The sequence below is a fragment of the Cyanistes caeruleus genome, chromosome 3 (genome assembly GCF_971803275.1).
Source record: "Cyanistes caeruleus chromosome 3, bCyaCae1.hap1.1, whole genome shotgun sequence".
Lineage (NCBI taxonomy): Eukaryota > Metazoa > Chordata > Aves > Passeriformes > Paridae > Cyanistes > Cyanistes caeruleus.
In genome coordinates, this window is record NC_141703.1 from 28137039 (window position 1) to 28158034 (window position 20996).

The following is a 20996-nucleotide window of genomic DNA, read 5'->3' on the forward strand; positions in this document are numbered from 1 at the left end:
AAATCCTTAGAAGCCAGTCATTGATACTGTAGTTTTTTGCAGTTTGCAAGCTCCTTTTAGGAAGGGGAAAGCAAACTAAGTATCATCTTTTCTGTACTACCTTCCTCTCTGAATTTCAATGCACATAGCTTCATTAATCAAGGGCTCTCAGGTTATTTGCAATTACACACACAAAGACAGGCCTCTCTGTCTCTGAAGGGGAAGTAACAGGATGAAATGGCTCACTTAACAAAACAGCTCATCTTCTCTGAGGTTTAGTCCTCACAGCCAAAACATAAAACCCAGGAACTCACACACAAACCAGAATTTCTTCTGCAGATTTACACTCAATAACTATAGAGTAATAGTAAAGTAATACAATTATCTCCTGTTCTGAAGAACCATTTCCTGAATGAACAATTAAAAAAATATCTTACAGGTTGGTTAGTAAACTGGTAGAGCCCTATAGAAAATAATGATGTTTCCACCACTTCAAAATACATTTTTCCTTTCTTTTTTCTTTCACTTTCCATTCCTTTAATTTTTAAAACCCCAAACACTACAAACAGGAGTGATGGCAATGATTGCATACAATTAAGATTTAACCCTAAGTCTTAAATCAATTTCTAGTGCAAAATACAGCTACAAATAGTCATCTAATAGAAAGATCACCCTTAAATGTCCACCTGTCCAAGCTGACCAGCCATTAAGAGAGGTGTCCATCCAAATGAACTTGCTGAGCCCACAAAACAAACCTGTCAGTAAACAATCACATTCACCACTGAAGCAACTCCCAAAAAAAGCCATCTGTGCTGGAACCTTTCCCTTCAAAACAACAGAGGTGGGCATTCTCTCCAACACTGAAGCTTTGTCCTTCACATCTACATACACTCCATGCATTATGGACAGACTCCACAAAACAAAACACTTTTGAGACTCAGAAAATGGAATGAAACCTTTCCTTACACATTCCAAGACAAAACCCAGTTTCTTTTGATGTGAACACTAATTTACAAATTCTGTTCGCATGGAGTGAGAACGTGTCACAGAATAGCCACCTATCGTTCAGGTCTTCAGAAAACCTGAGAAACAGAAAGCAACAGAACCCAAGTGAAAACACGTAGAGAAAAAGAAAAAGAAATAAATTATTACTTAAAAAGTTTTAATATCTAAAAATATTAAATCTCAAGACAGCCCAAGGCCACAAAAAAAAAGAAAGGGAGAGATTCATCCAGTAATAAGTGAAATAATTACTTAAGGCTGCATATTGAAGGAAATAGCCACATCTGAAGGAAAAGAATTCTAAGGTGGGAGAAAGAACAGCCACTGCCACCTATGTGTTGAAAAACTTCTTGTCCTTTGAGTCACTGTAATTGGAAAATGGTGTCCCTCAGAGTACATACAGAGGCTACTGACTTTTCCCTTAGTTTGGTCTTTAGAACGGTGACCCAGCTCCACACACCAATCAAGGTACACAATCCCTTTAACACCTCAGCTATTGTCACCTGTTTCTTCTCTCTGCTACCACCTTCATGTGCTAGGACATGAAGCCAAAGGGGAGGACAGTATGCACAGCACACGAACACATGTACCCATATAAACATGTGCTTATGGAGAAAGCACAGCCCAGGCAGATAGGTGCAATGCAGTGACCCACACTGCAGCCCCAGTTCTGCTGCCTCAGCCAACTTCAGTTCTCCCAGGAACCTCCAGTACTAGACAGTGTGTGGAAAAAAAAGTACTCTATTTTCACTGGTTCAGAAGAAGAGACATAATTAGAAGAATTCTTAAAATATTTTATTCTATGTAAAAAAATGAAACATCAAAAGAGTTGAGGGTTCAGATACAAACTTTTAATGCTAAGAAGAAAGTAAAAGTTTGCCTCCATAGCTGGAACAGGGCGTAGGAAGAGCTACTGGCAATGGAGTGACTCTCTTTAATACTGAGATGTGAAACTACCTTTGAAACTACCTTGGGAGCTAATTTTTGGGTTTGCTTTAAGGCCAGACATTACAGGCTGAAACCTAACTGGCTCAGAGAGGGGCAAAAACAAGGGTCCTGTAAGGTGACAATTGAGGGAAATAATACCGAAGACATCAGTACACACAGCCACACTGTGTTAAGGTGCTCCTTTTATCTTTCACATATAATTATGAATAAAATAAAGGCTTGTTCTTTGATCTGTAAATATCGATGTATCTCCAAGCACACACAGACATTCTGCATGGGAAAGGGAAAAAAGTACACCTATTAGATAAAACTTCTAATACAATGAACAAATTCATTTACTCAGTATAGATTAAAATTAGGAAGATTTCTTTATGCCTTCAGCCTTGCAACATTTTACTGCATCCATCACAGTGGAAAAAAATCTGCTGAAAGTTAGCACACATCATGGCTTCCATTATATATTTCTTTTAAATTCTTAAAGCAGCACATCCTTTAAAGTATCTACCCCAATAAATAATCTGCCCCAATAAAGCTAAAACTTCAACAGAATACAATATATACAATTTTAAACTGAAAAAAGCAAACTTCTGAACTATTTCAAGCTAGCACTGCAACAAGCTTCAAGGTTCTGCATTCATTGTTGCTTTTGGCTTTTCATTTTGGAGCAGATAAAGGGCCTGGTGCATACATCCAGCAGAGAAACTCTTATCAAGCAATAAAAGAAGCATTATTCTGCACCATTTTTTAGAAAATCAGATTTTAATTCTACCAAGCAGAGACTTGGACTCCTTTAATATTACTTTCAGTGGACATAGTTGATAAGCATATTAAAATCATTTAAATGTTTGCAGGTGTACAACAGTTCCAAAACCACAAATTCATGAGTTTGTTTTGCATTCTAGATAAGTATTTTAGTGTTTTATAGTAACACTAATTAGTCAAATTAATATACTTTTTGCAATTATGTATCTAATTGATAGTGAGAAGGCAGACCCTCCCCTGTCACCAGTATGTTCTTCCGTCATTTTCCATATGAAAAACTACTGCTATTGAGTATGTCTCCATCATCTTCTAAGATCATTAATGAAGTGAAAATGGCTACTTTAACTAAGTCTAGGTTTTAATGATGATTGTGAGGCAGGTATATTTCCAGAAAGCAGCAAAGCATTTCATTCATCAAAAAAAAAGCATTCATTCATACAAATCATCTGCCGCCACTCCAGTGGCATCAGCACTGCCAGCACCTTACTCCACACGCTCTAGATGGGAATGGAAGAAATCTCTTCCCTGTGTTTGAAATCATTGTGAACATCTTCCATTTCTCCTTTCTCAGCAATCTATGTAACCACAATCATCTATTATTACTGTGAACATGGAGGAAATGCAGTTGTTCCAGCTTATTTTTCCCCCGAAACTAAAGACACCACACCTAAAAGGAGTTCCTATCACTTCTCTCACTACCACAAAACCATGTTCTCCACAGTCCCATCACTGGCCAAGTCACCACCGTTGCCACACTGTCTCACAAACAAACATGCTTACCTTAAGCAATGCAACTACAAATCAGGATGAAGCACAACAGAGAAAAAGTGCTTCTGCTGAATAAATTCAACCATGAAATGAGCTATTCTAGGATTCTAGGAAATTAAGCAAGAATTTGTGTTGTATATAAACACTTCCACTACTTCCTCTCCTTAAATTTGAACTTAAAATTCCTGTGTGCCAACTCCTTTAAAGAGATGACTTACCCTTATCCTATTCCCCAAGAGGCACGACAGACATGCCACTACTGTCATGCCCACATTTTCTGACAAGCTTGAAAGCTTCAAAGCAACAATAAGTGACACAGAAAAAATAATTTTATTTTTACTGACTTCCTATATGGGGGTTGATTTTATCACTAATTTCAGCTAGAGATGTTTGGCTAAACGAAAACTTCATATAATTCCTTCTTAGGATTTTTTATATGTGATAAATTATTTGAAAAATAGCTATATACTTTAAGAAGTTAGTTATTTTTTTAAATCAACTTTATTAAATGCTGGCCTTTGAATGGAAAGAATAGCATTTCTTACAGGTCTGTGACAAGGAAGGTCAAAAACACTGGAAGCTTGAAGTTCTAAAGAGATTAAAACAGCTTCTGTTCATCTTGCTGCTCTTGTTAACATAAGCTGTATAAGGCTTAAGAGGCTGTGCTATACAGAAATATATAGTGATACCATTTTTATTTTTATTTCCACCATTCTTTCACTCTGTAAAAAATTTTATACCCTTATGATGTCCAGAGAAGACTACAATTGGAAGTAACTAATTATAAACTAACAGAAATATTTCCAAACTGGTACTTGGTTCTATTACGAATTTAATGTGTTTTCTGTGATCTTGCAAATGTGGCTCAGGTCACTGGTAAACAAGAAAATTCATCAAACAAAGAGTACTGAAGGCTCAGTTTAGTGCTCTGACTGTGCCAAAAATTCTGTGCATACTTCTTATGATTACACTTTTAAAAATTAGTGTGGAAGAACGGGAAAATATTCAGCTAAAACCCATGTTAGAGTCATGTAAGTAACTTTCACCAGTTAAAGACTTTAGTAATCAAATTTCAATACTTGAAACAAGATTTAGAAGCAACCTGATGAATGTCAAAATACCACCTTATGCCATTAAATCTGCCACACATATCACATCACAACTACCAAAATCGGATCACTAAGATATTTTTAAAAATAAAACTTCCTCAAAAGCAAGCCAAACAAGCAAAAAAAAAAGAAAATAAAGGCCAATAACACACATACACACACATACTAGAACTTAGGTTGATAATTTAATTGGAGAATGAGATTTCATAACCATGTTATACAGAACTATGATGGTAATTGTTTAAATCTAAATTGAAATACTTATATGTAAAAAGGAAGTACACCAAACCTCTTAACCAACAGTAAAGAGGAACAGTTTTCTATTGCATTAAAGAATGACCAATTCCTCATTTCTGCTTCTTACTAGGGAGTGACTCTGCAAAGAAAAAAACGCTAACTTCCCTGTCAATTTCCAAATGAGCACTGAAAAAGTGGTACTAAGTAGCTCTCAAATAGGAAAATATGAAGTTATAAATTTGAAAAAAAACCCCAGCATTTTCATAAAAATAACTGGGGAGAGGAGAGAGATCTAAAACTGTTGATTCCTGGAAGTATCAGTCTATATGGCGCTCAGGGACTGCTGCAGATCTACTGACTGACCCAAGTAGACATGCACCACAGGGTTGACAAACACAGGAAATACTCCTGGAAGCCCGTAACTCTTCTGAAATAACCTGCTAGGAAACACTGATGCAAGCAAGAACTGGTTTCACTACATTACATTTCACTTGGCAATTCTTACATTCCAAATCTGGCACACTGAGTGAATTAAAACTAAAAAGTTACTGAAAAGTTTTGCAGACCTCCAGAAGCTTAATAAAGTAGCTGTTTAAAAAGTCTCTCATGCAACTCAGACATGTCTGTGAAATGTTATCATGGTTACAGTTACTCGCCATCACCACCCAAACGCATCTGTTTCTCCTGCTCCTACAGATTTTCAATCACTTCTCCTGTATTCTTGGTGTCCAATCTCCTTTTCAATACACGTTTTATTAATTACAGGGCAGGGCATCTGTTCAAAAACCCACACCAAGAGCAGAGTGGAAATGTCTTCAAGGTTGCTTATGTAGCTGTTCACTGAAGGGAAGAAGACCAGAAACCTGTAAGAAAAGCCTACATGCAGTGCTGGTTGTGAAGCAAAGGCAGTAACATTCAGAAAATCATGGATTCCCATGAAAATGGCACCCTGCTGCTGGATCACATGCCTCAGTCACTCATGGCATGCTGCTGCCTGGGGAGTTATGCTGCTGCCAGGAAAATGACTTGCAAAGGGATGGAAAAAATGTAGAGGTTTTATTCTGAGTACACAAACAACTGACTTCTCAATTATTTTGGCTTCCTTCAGATAAGGTTTCTGTTCGGCATGACAGAGATGAGCCAGCAGGCATAGACCATCTTTGCTGCAGAAGGGGAAACCCGTGGAGTTGCACTCAGAGGCAGCTCCGGGGGTGGTGCTGGCAAACACCCACTCCAACCAAATGGAAATGGGAATTCCTTTCCGCCCCCCAGCACATGGGAAGAATTATATTACAGAAAATTACAGTTTAAAAGATGCATGCTGGAGGTCTCTTGCTTAGTAAGACTCATTCAAAATGTATGGAGAATACCCTCTCCACAAAAGAAATACTGTAAAAGGAAAGTATTTTAAACTTCATTATAATGAATGAAGATGAAATTTTAATCACAGGCACGGAAGCTGGATTTTGCCTTAAAAATAGTGATAATTATCAGATTTCATTCAATATGAGCAAACAAAAGATAGCAATTTGAAAATGGCCAAATTGCCATTAACTTTTTACCTGCAGTATCACTCAGTTAAGACAAAAAAGGGAATGAGAAGATGAATCATTCAAAATACTCAATAGGTGCCCTGTACACTATATTTCCAGAATTAAAACTAGGCCATTGTAGCTGAGTATTCATTAGACCTCACTCAAGAAAGAGATTTAAGACAAAAGTAGTATATATTAAACAGAAAAATTAAAAAACCAGACATCCATTAATTGAAGAATTACAAGACTCAAAGTTTCTCCAAGTAATTTAACGAATGCTAAAAGTTATGGAAAATTCCCTGATGTTAGGACTAAAAGAAGATACAATTGGATAGAGTAAGCCCTGAAAAAGGCAAAGACAAAGTGAATGGTGCAGAAAAGGCTATTGTTTTGTAAAAAGATGTAGGATGATTCTAAAGTATCTCTTCAGAAATTATTGGGGGTCATTTGAGATTTTGGGTGTGCTGTTTTTCAGTCTACAAGGAGCTGATTTAATGAACATATGCTAAACAAGCGTTAATCAGCATTTTAATAAGCACCCAACACATTTAGGAGAGCTGCCTCTGAACGCACTTTATTTGATTTTTTTTTTTCCAAAAAAATACTGAAATAAAATGGAAATTCAAGAAGCCTTTAAGACATTGCTAAAAATGAGCTGATATTTTAAAACATCAAGCTGCCTCTTCTAGGTACCCATATGTCCATTAACCTTCCACCAACCCCAAGCAAAAAACAGTAAAGCTGACAGGACTCTATTAATAAAATATTCAAGGGTTGAGATATAATTAATGACAGTCAACAGTTCTGGGAAAATTAGATTTTAGCATCAAACAGGCATGACTTAATTTTCTGATGAGATTGTAAGTTTTCCTGATAAAAGCTCACTTCCAAAAGATAGCAAACTTTCATGGTGTACTTTGGTTTTTGTGTACAAGACACCAACATAACTGGTGGCATAAAGTTTCATTAGAACACAGACTGCCAAAGATGAACAACTATTAGTTGATGCACCTTCAACAGCAAACGAGGGGAACTATTAATTAGTTACAGCTCCTATGGGGTCTGCCACAATTTGAACTATGGCTGGCACTTTTCATATTTATTGAATATAAAAATATAAATCAAGTACCGGTAATTACTGCCAATAAGCACAAGAGTGGCAGATAGCTACAGGTAATCACATAGACAAACCATGACATCATTTGCATTATAATAATTCTTTCAGATGAATTATTTTTTAACACAAGAAATTCAATCTATTAACAAAGAGGCAGGGAAAAGTGCATTTCCATGGGAACAACCATTTGCTTGAGTGACACAAGTATGAAAGGGGGTGTGGGTACGTCACTGGAAACAGCTATGAGTCTGCTGTTTCCCTCCTGAGATTTCACAAGATTCATGATTTATTATTGACAGACTATTAAGTGACACTTTGTTAGGTTTTTTTTAAGTTCAGTAACTGGTATTTTGGCAGTAGCTTCAAGATCGAAGTTGGAAACAGATTTGGTTTAAGGACTAAATACTCATGACCACCATTCCCAACTGTGCTGGGTTAGGATGCATTTTAATGAGAATTTTCTTGTGATCCTTGGAGAGGGAGGCGTGATGATACATTAGACATTTTTGTATAAAAAGAACTTAAGAACTTTCTTCACTGGTGAAGCAAAACTTTCAAAAGCTGTTTCACTAGATGAAGCATCAGTCTTGCAATTTGCAAGCCTTTGTTTAAAAAGAAGGAGTGGATTTTTGATGGCCTCTCAAAACAATGGATCCTCTAAGGAAGGACACATGCTCTGCTTGCTCTGAATGGGAAATTACTGTACAGTAAGACAGGAAAGGCTTAAAGACTATAGTTTAGTTCAGGACTCTGATTCAGGAAAGGTTAAAAAAAGTTGTATAGATACGTGGGGCACAGCACATACATGCTTCATTATGGTAAGGAGTTCACAGCAACTGAACTATTAAAGAATACTCTCAAGCACTGGCACTTTTGGGTGGATGTTAAGAATATTCTGAGTCCATTTGAGAGGTAGGTATGACTTAGGCTGTTTCTCACTGTCACAGGATGCATGAGCTTAGAAGAGCATGAGAGGTACTTTACACTCTGGATGCTCACCAGGTAAGTGTGGTCACAGCACACAAAAAGCCAGACTCCATCATTAGGCACTTTCTGCCTCAGCTGAACAAACACCCAGACAAAACCATTAGAAAGGGAACAGGGAATGGATAACTTGTCATAACAGTGCTTCAGAACTTAGAAACCCATGCAGGTGCGAGCAAAGGGCTGAGGCTTGCAAGATGTGACACCTAAGGATGGCTCAGCCATGAAACCACCAAGCTTTTTTCTCATACCTTTTCATCATTCACCACCAGAGTGAAGGGAAGCAACCTGAACCATGCAGCTTTGTTAAGACAAAAACAAACAAACAAACCACCACCAAAAACACAACACCCAAAAAAATAAACACACATACATAGGCTAGGACACATTCCTTCACTTAAATAGATTTCAGTTGGACATAAATAAAAATGTGTTTACAGCAAGCAAGTACTGCCCACATTTTACATGAACACTTGAAATATTATTACAAAAGGACTGCAATCCTTTCCCAAGGTAACTTTCAATCAAAATACATACATTATATTTATGTTTTAAACAACATAAATCTATATAAAAGGAGCTTAATGGCACAACTGGGACCTTGATTTTAACCACACAAATATTTGAAAAGGCATAATTGCATTTCCTGGCACTGTAATCAGTATATTCCAAGACCATCTGTAGAAAGGACTCGGGTACTAAACATTACCATGTTAAATTTTATGATAACCTTGTTTGCCTGCCACCCATCCTCTAGTCCCCAATTTCCACATACTTTATGTCAGCTCAGCAGTGAAAGACATAGTAATGAAGGAGTGACTAAGAAACAAACCTGTTAGAAACAACATTGGCCACTGGCACAGGCTAATTCCACATAAGATATCGCCATGTTATTTTTAAGTGAACCTTTTAACTTTCTAATAAATCCAATCCTTAATCCTAACTTTTCTATTGAAGCGTCATTTTGTACAGCAGTCTGCAACAGAACAAATTTTCTCTATGAAAGAGCTCATAAAACAGACAAAAAAACCAAAACAGAAGCTAAAGAAAACCCCTCAAAACACTATCAATGTGCCTGTTTCTGTTTTATTCACAACATCCTAAAATATCACTAGTAGGTTTTCCTGGCATAAAACAACAATTTATCACTATGTTTTAAGCTTTTCTAGCTGTATGCAAAGCCATTCTTAATCAGTCTTTAAAAATCAAAGAGAAAAAAACCCAATATTTCACTTGAATTTCAAATAGACTTTGAAATACACAAAAAAATTTTCAAAGCTAGGTTATTTTATATGTATGAGATACTGTTGTGAAGACTTTATGTGCAAATATAAAATAGAATACATATTTAAGGACTTGAAATTTGACAGAGTATCTCAGACCACAGAAACTTAACCCCTGGCTCTGTACATAGCCACAGTGTAAAATCCCATTCATGAAGTGATTTAGCTTTGGCTGTGATACCTATGCTGAATAATCCAGTTTACATCCTTCATCTTTAAAGTGAGAGGACTTGGCATGAAAGGAGAGGATTCAGCAGTTGATATGTGTATGAAATCCACAGCTCTTCAGCCACTGAAAATACACAACCTTTGACAAACTGGAACAAAAGTATCATCTTTTTCTTCTGGATGTGATGCAAGAAAACACATTACAGATTTTTACACATGATTCTCCACCCACACCTACTCTCTGTCTCTCCCTCCCTCAATCATCTATCCATCATGTCACCTCAAACTAAGCAAAAAGACAATCCAAACAGGTTAAAAAACAAGCATGTTAAAGATATTTATATCCATATTACATTCCCAATTCATCAAGTCTACTAAATTTATTCCAAAATACAAAAGGACTTACCCAATGTGTCTTTTAGATTTTTAACCAGAGAACCTTTCTTCAAGCTGTTTTTTCGCTCCACATAATTTGATGGCACATATCCCGTTTTGTTGGCCGCGTTTCTTACCCTCCACCATGTTTTAGAATCATCTAATAGCCAAAGACGCTCATTTTTCTTGATGTCAAGTTCTTGGTCCTGCTGTGCAGTGTAATCCCACTTTGCAATAACAATAACTTCTTCTGTCATCTTTCATGGAGTCCTTCTGCAACAAAATATTAAAACATGATCCTCAGTAAATTATATAATTCTTATAATTCATAAAATTCTAACTCATTTTATCCTTTGAATTCTTCTAAAATAAGCAAGAAAAAGGTTAGGGCAAAATGAGGATGCCATATAGGGAAAGCCCTCTTTAAAAAAGAAGGGAAGTCATAATGACTTTGCTTGGGTCTTCAGCCACAAAAATAAGGCAACATCTTGACAGTGAATTCTAGTCATAATGTGTTACATTCACTATCTCAGAATGTATATAAAATATTATATGGATATATATTAACAGAAGCTTATTTATAAAATCTGTTTAATTTTTGGGTATAGCATTATAAAAGTATCCCACATGCGGCATTCCAAGTTCTGATCTGAGAAAAAATATAAAATAGCAGCATTCTAAACATCGTATCTTCCTTCTGCACTAGTTCCGCATCCTCATACTAATATCACATATATAAGATTTCTGCATTTAAACAAAGTTGTCCATTTTTATTTAGTAGAAAGTTAAGAAATAATTCAAGTAGTAATGCAACCCAGCAGGGAAATTTGCCATCAATAAGAGGGTACTGTCTTTAGGAAGCCTTTGTTCACCGTTTGGTGCAGGCAGCACAAAACTGCCTTCAAGAGTCTTCACTCCTGCTTTGTTCCCAGGAAGATCCCAGCTCAGCACAGTCCTGCACCAGGCATTAGTCAGCAGGGTAGAAAAGAGCACCCACTGGATTTCATTTTTTCCCTACCTGAAATACATCCAGAGTTCCATTAAGACTGAATGAGATGTCTTTCTCTCACTTATGTGTAAGAACAATGATCTTTTTCAAAGCTATTTGTCAGCTGCACAAAGACAGCCGCATGCCTCCACGTTTTCCTACACATCCCAGCAATTACCAGGAACAATGTGAAGCAGCACAATAGTGTGCAAGGAAAAGTCCAATGCTAGTACCAATGACATTCAAATATGTTATAACACCAACTGAGACACGTTGATTTTACCTTCTAAATTCTCAGCAGTCACCTAAAATATTCTAGTTATTGCCATGGGGGTTGGGGGAGAGGGAAGTGGAGGAGGACAGAAGGAGTAGGAGGTGAGAACATATCTGAAAATCAATGTAGCAGATTTGGGGTTTTTTTATATAAAAGGTGTAGATTTCATTTAAACTACATACTAGTAGAAAAAGTGTAAAAATACTTCAAACTATTAATGCCCAAAAAATTCTGTAATATTAGACTTTGTTTCCTAGGTCTTGGAAGTCCACAACTCTATCTTCTCCGACACCTAGTAGTTTTTATGTGACAGAAAGGTAATCAAAAACTAAACTTCATTCAGAAATTCTGTTCAGCATGTCAGTTTTATCACCTATATTCCAAAAGGGTTCCTTCTGCAGTCTAAATACACACAAAACCACAACACACTTCCCCCTTTAGCTACAGTACAAACTGTGAAAACTGCATGCCAGGCAACTCAGCTTATCTATTCTAGGAAAAAGAAGTGCTTTCATTATTTAATCTATAATCATAAAACATAATAGTGGACCCTACTATAAATTAATAGTCTCCTCTTATCATGAATTTTGTTTCTAGGAGAACATAATATAGGCCTGAGCTATGGTTGCTAAACTATCTGACACCAAAGCTCTGCCAAGCACCAGCAAAATCACCCCTCATGGCCAAGGCAGGACATGATTTTTGAAAATCTGAAGCTGAGTTGAACAGGTTTAAGTACGCATTTTCCAATCAAAAACCAGAAAGAACATAACAACAATTAAAACATTATTCAAATATGCATTTGCACGGCTGAGGTCCCCAAGATGAATTTAAAAAGGAGCTATGATGCCTCGAATAACTGAGAAGCACAGCTTTAACAGGCTGTGACTTACGCAGTGGAACTGACAGTTTTACAAGAAATAAATCAGTAACCGTTCAACCATTTTTCCCCCCCTAAAATAATAATCCCATCTGACAATGACAGAGAAGAGTCTGAACTTTGGACCTCAGTCTCCAATAAACTGCCCTGCTTTCTGACCGACATAAAATGGACAGAGAGCCTACAGGTCGATAAGCTGATGTAGCCACAGGGGACTGCAATCAAACAAGTTCTGGAAGCTGGTGCTGTCAATATAATCTATCTCTCCAATTTAGGTTGGTTTATTTTATCTCAGCAATTGTAAAATGGTCAATTCTTACTATTCCTGGGGACATGGAGAACGTGAAGAAATAGGACATCATCAATGCAGCTGGTTGATTTTGCCACTACATAGGCTCCCCGTCTGAAAAAGGTTGTTTTCACAATATAGGCACGTTCAAATGACCAGTATTACACCATATTAATAATTTAAAAAACCCCACATTAGGAATAGTATTTGAGTAATGACTGGTGGAAAACTATTAAACTCTTTCTATACCTCAGAAGAAAAAAAGGATTTGAACTGACCTCTATTTTAAGAGTCATCACGTCTTTCCATGATGGGCAGTGTTGGGCAAGGTCAGAAGCACAGGAAGAAACTATTTACCAGGGCTGACAACATCAGCTGTAGTCCTCTCAAACTCACCAGGACAGGGTGCTCAAACCTACTTGATTTCGTAAATTCCCATTAGTGCAGACATGCAAAACTGTCACTATGCCTGAGAAATGATGTCATTTCATAAGCAGACCCCTTGCATGATGCAATTTTGGCAGAAATATTCAGATATAGAGAAGCCAAGCTTCCTGAGCACCATACTCACACATAACCCTTTTCAGTAAAGTAGTCCAAGTTTTACTAAATGTTTAGTGACACAAGCTTTCCTTCCCAAGGGGAGACAGGATTTAGAGTCAAAATGCATAATGTAATTGCAGCTAAACATTTGTCCATTTAAAGCTGTATACATGTGTGTACAATTCAGTTGTGTTGGGTTATTTTTTTCAGTTTTAGATTTATTCTTTTGGGGGGAGCAAATTTTGTTTTGTGTTTTGGGGTTGTTTGACTGTTTTGTTTTGTTTTTTTTAATGTGGGGAAATACATTAAAGTTCTTAAAATTATTTTCTTATGATTACATCATTAGACTATCTCCATCAAGGACAATATGGCTCTTCCTGTGGCATCTGCAGAGTTAAGATTTCCTAGTATGTAAATACACATTTGTTTCCCAGAAGGAGGGTTGTAGAAGTAATAGTTTTGAAATGCTTCTCCAACATAGCCATGTGTCAAATAAAAGATTATAAGCAGACAACATAACGAGATTTGGGGGAAAACGAAAAGAAAACACAATAACACAGCCTCCCAAAGCATCTGAGAGTACTTGAAAAACTTGACATGGACTCAAAGCATGAGATTTCTTCAGTATACTGCTTACATACTGCAAAATAAAAGATACCACAGTTCCTAAAGATTTTAAAGGCAACGTAAGTTTCCTTCACATCAGGAAAATGAAAATCCATTACTGCTAAAAGTGTACAACTTTCTGCAAAGTTCCTTCTCAAAAAGCTCAAAAGTTCTAGCACTGAAATACTGAGTTGTCTTCTCCTACCTGACAGAACAACATTCCACACATTAAAAAGCACCAGTGAAAAGCTTTGAAATACTTCTGCAAGGAGCTGTAACCATCTTTCCTCCATACAGTCCATTCAATGAAACAGTCTATCCTCCATACAATATTTTCACATGACCCTGGCTTTCACCTTACCATATCAAGTTGTCATTTGTTTTACTTTCATGGCAATCCAACCCCCAAACTTAAAAACCAAAAACAACCAGAAACGAAGACACCACATTAAATGAGAGTAAATAGAACTCCACAATGCAGACCTTCAAATGGTAATTCTTATAATACCAATACACAACTCCTTTTAATCCAGAAATTCCTTCACTGCTATCAGTCTTAAAAAAACTAATTTATTTTACCGACACTGTATTTTTGCTGAAATGTTAAAACTAATACAGTTTAGACTGAGCTCATGTATTTTCAACAAGTTTATTACTTCCCTTCAGCTTAGGTTCTGATAGGAAAGGAAGTCCTGTCTTCAGTGGAAGCTGCCCTACTGCAGAAGCACACATGAAAATTTTTCTACACAAAATTGTCCTTGAGACAGAGGGCAAAAACTGAAAAATTGCCCAGCCAAGAAGGCAATGAACAAAAACTCAGCCAAAGTCAAGATAGTTACAGCTGTACTGAAAGTCTGCTCATACAAATGAGGAACATCAACTAACCATATGGCAGAAAAAATGCAGACATTGGTGGAATATCTAGTACTGTAGCTTCTGTATGACTTTATGAGATCAAAGTCCAGAAAGAGAAAGGTTATGTTCAAAACTATCAACAATCCAACAACTTAGCAATGACAGGAAAAAACACTAAACAAAGAAACACACCATTTTTAAGACATGCTTAAAACTGAACTATGTAAGCAATATTTGAGATGATGGAAACTTAAACATAGAGGAACTTAAGAGAATTTGCTCCAATAAGCTTGTAAATCTACTAGTGATTCTCCATGTGAAAGATTTATTCAGTTGTTGTCATTTTAAATAGCCAAGTACAAAGAATTGTTACGCAGATCCCATTCTCTTTTTATCAGGCTGGGATTTCAATACTCACCCTCTCTCCCTCCCCATACAGGACTAATATATTTCTCCCACAAATGACAAATAGGAAAGGACTCTTTATCAGCATGCCACCTGAACTGATATCTTCTCCTGTAGACTGACAAAAGTTAAGACTATGACTAGTTTAATGCCCTGGTCCAGTGGGTAGAAAAGCAGCATCTTTTCTGGCCCTCAAGAGGAAGGCTCATAGTTATGGCAGGGTTAGTTAGGACAGTGCAAAGATGCAGTGAGAAAGGAAGCAGTTGCTTTCCTTGTTCACAATTTGTTTTGCAAAAATGAACACGACTGAAAAATGACTGACAGTAATGCTTGAAATTTAATCCCTCACCAAGGGAACAAGCAAAAATTCTAATAATAGGCAGTGCCAATTGATATAATAGGCTGTTCTGGAATTGGATGTCTTCCTAAGACACACTGAAAGAAAGGGACCGAATTGATACAGAAGCTTTTACATGACACTGATGTACATAAAACACCTAATTGCTATACAGTATTAAGTAAAATATAATTACTATATGATATCTAGTTAATTACATGGGAAGAACAGAAAACTAACTAATGATGTATCATGGTTTTCGCTAAGATTTGAAGGCTGAATAACCTCTCCTCCTGTCCCTAAACTCTGAAAAATCAGAATGTTTTGAACCATGCAGCATTTGTTGCTGACAGGCTGGCTATCTGGTGCCCACCCAGTTAATCTTTCATAAACTATGGCAAATAGGTAATATTTGGTCCTCTAAGGTAATCTAGTTGCAGAAAATAAATTTTAAAAGAAATCTGTGTTCATACAGACCTGTTTCATGGTACCTGGATGTGCTTACTGTATTCTTAATAACTTCTATTAGATCACTTCATCTGAAGTACACTCTAAATCTGAAGCTTTCTTGTTTATGATGATGCCATCTCTGGTTAGCTTGCCTACAGTTTCAGGAAATTTGAAGTTTTGTTTTTACCTACAGTTTTTTCCTTTATCGCATGTGTGGGTGTGTGGTTAGTTTTCTTACACCAGCCTAGATGAATAGTTTTGACATATAGAAAGATTTCAAAAAAACACATCTTTACATTTGAAATTGTTTCATTCAGTTCTTGAGGACAAGTAAAACACTAAGACAAAGACAGAACTCAGAAGGCATTAAAAAGAACCAGTAATGTGAATTCAAAATAAACATTTGTGAAAAAAGAATACATCTTTTGGATATACTTTCAGCTATTTCCAGTGGAACATGTTTGAAGAAACAGGAAAATATAATGTCCTTCATTCAAAGGCCAAAGTTAACCCAAACCAAAGAAGACATATTTCTAATGACTGTGATAAGGAAATCTCAAAATGCAGAGGTTTAAGAAGAGTAAAGAAACTGACCCAATTTATAACCAGTTGTTTTAATTACAATCTTTGTTATTACCAGTAAAACCCTTTCCATGCTTTGTTACTTGGCTATTTGCTGGTGCTTGGACAAATAGAGATGGATCACATAAAGGCCACTTTGTCTAACTGCTTTTGCAGCTTAACACTTCCATACTTCATATAATGTGTGTCAACCCACCCCAAGAGACACATTTTATCAGAAAGAGGCCACTGCATCAAAAATTACTGGAAGACTACTCTCTCTCTCTCTCTCTCTCTCTTTTAAAGGAAGTTAACTAAATAGCCATAGTGAACAAGGATTCATCACCCATCTATGTGGTTCTAGGGTGTCAGAGTGATATCTGATCAAAAAAGACCCCCACACCCAGGCAACCTAAAATAACTGACTATTTTAGTACAACCTTGGCAATTAATTTGGGGTATTTCACTATTAGGTCTCATTAGGATGCATTGATTACAGAACTAAAAGTGATAGCTAAGTAAGTGCAAGTCATTATTATCTAATTTACTTTGATGTGCAAACTGAAGGCACAGTCGCAATCAATAGATGCTGCTGTCTGTATTTTAGGGGGTTGGTTTTCCAAAGCTGAAAGCAAAGATGAGTGGAAGGCTGTAAAAAATAAATGTGAACAAGATGTAAATAAATGAATCCACTGCAAAGGATGAATATTTTATTACAATCTGCAACCTACTCTCACAATTCAGCGTTTACAAAAGAAGAACTGATTAAAACAATGACCTGTTAAAAAAGTGAGGTAAAAAGCTCTAGGGGTTTTCTCTGTCCCCTCTCTCTGGTCCTTTTAATGGAAAGGGAAAGTTCAGCAATATGCTCAAGTCCAGAAATGCAAACTGAAAGAAGTAAATTTCAGCTCATCAAGAACAAAGAAAAGGTACTAAAACTGCATTGGAATAATTTAAATATTAGCAAAAGAATAAGTACAGAATTAGACAGAATATTCAGTTGATTGCACATGACGCAGGAAAAGAAGTTTAGTATGTATTTCTACATATGGGATTATTTTACAGATGCAACCGTTTTCTTCTTTGTCATTAATTAGCATACAAAAATAATTAGAAAAATTAAGACACTTTTAATGCTCAAATGCATCTTAAGATATCAGAAATATCCACAAAGCTATTACAGTTTTAGCTAGTCACTGTTTTCTTTTTCCCCCCCACTTCTTTTCAGAGGCTGGGTTAGCTCTACCCATCTGCTCAAGCTGGACAGATTTAACCATCACCTGAGGGACAGCCCCAGCCACAATGTAGCAATGACTCAATGGTAGGCTCAATTGGCGTTGTGAGCTTTTCTGGCAGCACCAGGACATTTGCTCTACAGTGCAAAAAGTGCTTGGTTTCCTTTCAAGTTAGGGGGAAAAAATTTAAAAAAAAAACAACAACCAACCAACCAACCAGAAGGACATAATTATAGATGAAAGAGTGAGGATGATCCAGGCCAGTGCAACACATCATGGCACCAGAGGCGCTACAGCCCGTGCACCCAGGCAGGACAGCCCTGCCACAGTCCCCTTCTACAGGATGAGGTTTTTAGATGATACTTCTCGTTAACATAACCAGGTGGTATATCTCCAAAAAAAGTGAAGGATCATTCATAATTACCCAGTAATTTAGAGGTGTACTAACTAACTTCACCTCGCTACCTAGACACCTCAGACCCTGTCCCCCTTGGTGTGGCCTGCCACTGTTTACGGGCACAGTGGTGAGGGCTGGGGTTTGCTGCAGATAAATGCCTTTGACAGCTGCTAGGCAAGGTTGGCCTCTCCCAGCCCCACAACATATCTGATATCCCAATCTCTAATACAGCTGCAGCTATGTGCTAGTGCCTTGTATCTCACATTGCAGAACAACTACAAACAGGAAACCTCAAGACTAGTTTAGTGGTAACGAATTTCTGTATAGCTCCAATAGTGCACAGAGTTTAAGCCTGGTTTTTTGTCTTGTAAGTGGCTCAGAAGCCTTTTAAAAAGACAGACAAAGAAATAGGAAAATACATGTCAGAAACACCCAGACATCCTTCCTGCTAAGGAGTCAGTACAGCATTTTACCATTCAACAAAAATGAAATATTTGTGTGTTTATCTAAGAATGTCAAAAAGTATGTTTGTAAAAAAAATTCTCATCCAAACTTTTCATTATGTCTATCACATTAATGAGCCTGCTCAGGTGAAATAAGCAAGCAGGGACTGCTTCAAATGACCTCTTAAACTGTAAACTCAACATTTAAGAAAAAGGAATAGTTTTAAACAAAAAGGCTGTATCTCCTCAGCAAGACCCATTTATGTTTTGCTTGCACTCCAGGTTCTTAGTGATGTCAGTATCTGATGTCCGTAGGTTTTTCCAGCTCTCCAAGTTCCACTCCAGCAGGAAGGTGCAGCACAAGTGTCTGTAGTACAAGACTGACAGGGACGTCCTCAAAAGAAGAGACTGCCAAGCACAATGAATGCAGTGAGGGCAATTTTCCACCTCACTTTTTTTTTTCCTTTCTTGAAAGCCAAAGTCACCTCACACTCACAGCTGCCCATTATTCAGACTAATACAGCTTCATAATTTGAGGCATACAATGTCAAAAGTTGCAAGAAGAAACACAACAAAAGACTTTGGAAAATATCAAATAGGAATAAAATTGCTAATGGTTAATGAAAAAGTGGCTTCATCAAATGCAATCCCTACCTGAACAACTGAGTGGCCTTCTCTGATGGAGTGAGTACAGCTGTGGATAAGGGAAAGGCTACAGATGTTGTCTGTCTGGACTTCAGTAAGGCCTTTGGCACAGTTCCCCACAACATCCTTCTCTCTGCATTGGAGAGATATGGATTTGATGTATAGATTACTCAGTGGATGAGGAACTGGCTGGCTGGTCACATCCAGAGGGTATTTGGACATTGATCAATGGCTCAGTGTCTGAATGGAGATCAGTGGCAAGTGGAGTCCATACTGGCACCAGCACTGTTCAATGTCTTCATCAGTGACACAGATGGGAGAATTGAGCCCATCCTTAGCAAGTCTACACATACACCAAATATACTATACATATAGACCAATATACTACATACACCAGACTATGGTTGACAAAACTGAAGGATAGAATGCCATCCAGAGGGACATGGACAAGCTCAAGAACTGGGCCGATGGGCACTGGAGGAGGTTCAAAAAGTGCAAGTACAAGGTGGTCTGCCTGGGTCAAGGAACTCCGTATCAGTACAGGCTGGGGGATGCAGGGATTGAGAGCAAATCTATAGAGAAGGACTATGGAGCACTGGTAGATGAAAGCCTTGACATGGCCCAGCAACGTCCAATTGCAGCCCAGAAAGCAAACTGCATCTCGGGATGCATCACGCCAGCAGGTCAAAGGTGATTCTGCCCCTCTGCTCTATTGAGTGCACACCCAGAGTGCTGCATCCAGATCTGGGGCCCTCAGCAAAGAAAGACATGTTGGAGCAGGTCCAAAAGAGGGCCACCAAGATGATCAGTGGGCTGGAACACCTCTTCTGTGAAGATAGGCTCAGAGAGGTGGGGTTGTTCAGCCTGGAGAAGAGATGACCTTATAGAATCTTCCAGTACTTAAAAGGGGCCTCTAAGAAAGATGGAGACAGACTTTGTAGCAGGGCCTGTTGGGATAGGACAAGGGATAATGGTTTTAAGATAGAAGACAGTAGATTTAGACTAGCTAAATAGCTAGCTAAATAGCTTTAGAATAAGGAAGAAATATTTTTTAAAAATGAGAGTGGTGGAATATCTTGCCCAGATGCTCCATCCCTGGCAATATTCAAGGTCAGATTAGATAGGAAACTGAGCAACCTGATATACTTGACCATGTCCTTCCCCACTACAGAAGGGGTTGAACTAGATGATCCTTTAGAAGTCCCTTCCAACCCAAAATATTCTATGATCCTACACAAAGCAGTGGATACTTTTAGACTGCTAACTCTCTGGTGGTACAAAGAGAAAGCCATCCAAACTGTTATAAGGCAGGCTGCTGCAACATCACAAGAACACAAATCTGAGTTCTGGCCTATTAATCATGCAATTCCACTCTAATTTTATGTGCTATTCATTCTTGTTTCATGTTGTAACTTTCACACAAGCTAATCCTTCCAATTCAATATTTTTTAAGATTTTCGTTAGTAATACTGCTATACCACAAAATTTCCTCATCTGGTGCAGTTCAAGATACAAATGCTTAATCAATGTGGCAGACTTTAAAACACATAATATAAGTATGATCTTTTCTATTTATGTGATAAGCACTCTGCTGTTTCAGGAAGCTGAGCTTTTTAAAATTCTTTTGATATTTTACTTGAAAAGGATATTTCTATAGCCTTTTTTGGAACAGTATCCCTGCTATAAAGTAGGCAGTGTTCATTTTCAGCTTCTGACAGATGATTTAAATTTAAAGTTCTATTTCAAAGGACAAAAAGCTGGTATTCTACAGGAACAAGCTGGTATTAGAGCAGCTCATGTTACAGCTACACAGTACTAGCT

At 37.4% G+C, this 20996-nt stretch overlaps 1 protein-coding gene across 5 annotated transcripts in view; it reads right to left on the bottom strand.

Annotated features, from left to right (window-relative positions):
* NCK2 (NCK adaptor protein 2) overlaps nt 1-20996 on the bottom strand; it is a 120436-nt gene that overhangs the window by 56821 nt on the left and 42619 nt on the right. For all 5 annotated transcript variants that reach the window (XR_015284286.1, XM_086880333.1, XM_086880330.1 and 2 more), the window contains exon 3: nt 10299-10540. Coding sequence is in view for 4 of the 5 variants with exons in the window: in XM_086880333.1 (XP_086736459.1) it covers nt 10299-10524 (226 nt within the window). In the remaining variant the exon portion in view is untranslated. The remainder of the gene's footprint in view (nt 1-10298; nt 10541-20996) is intronic.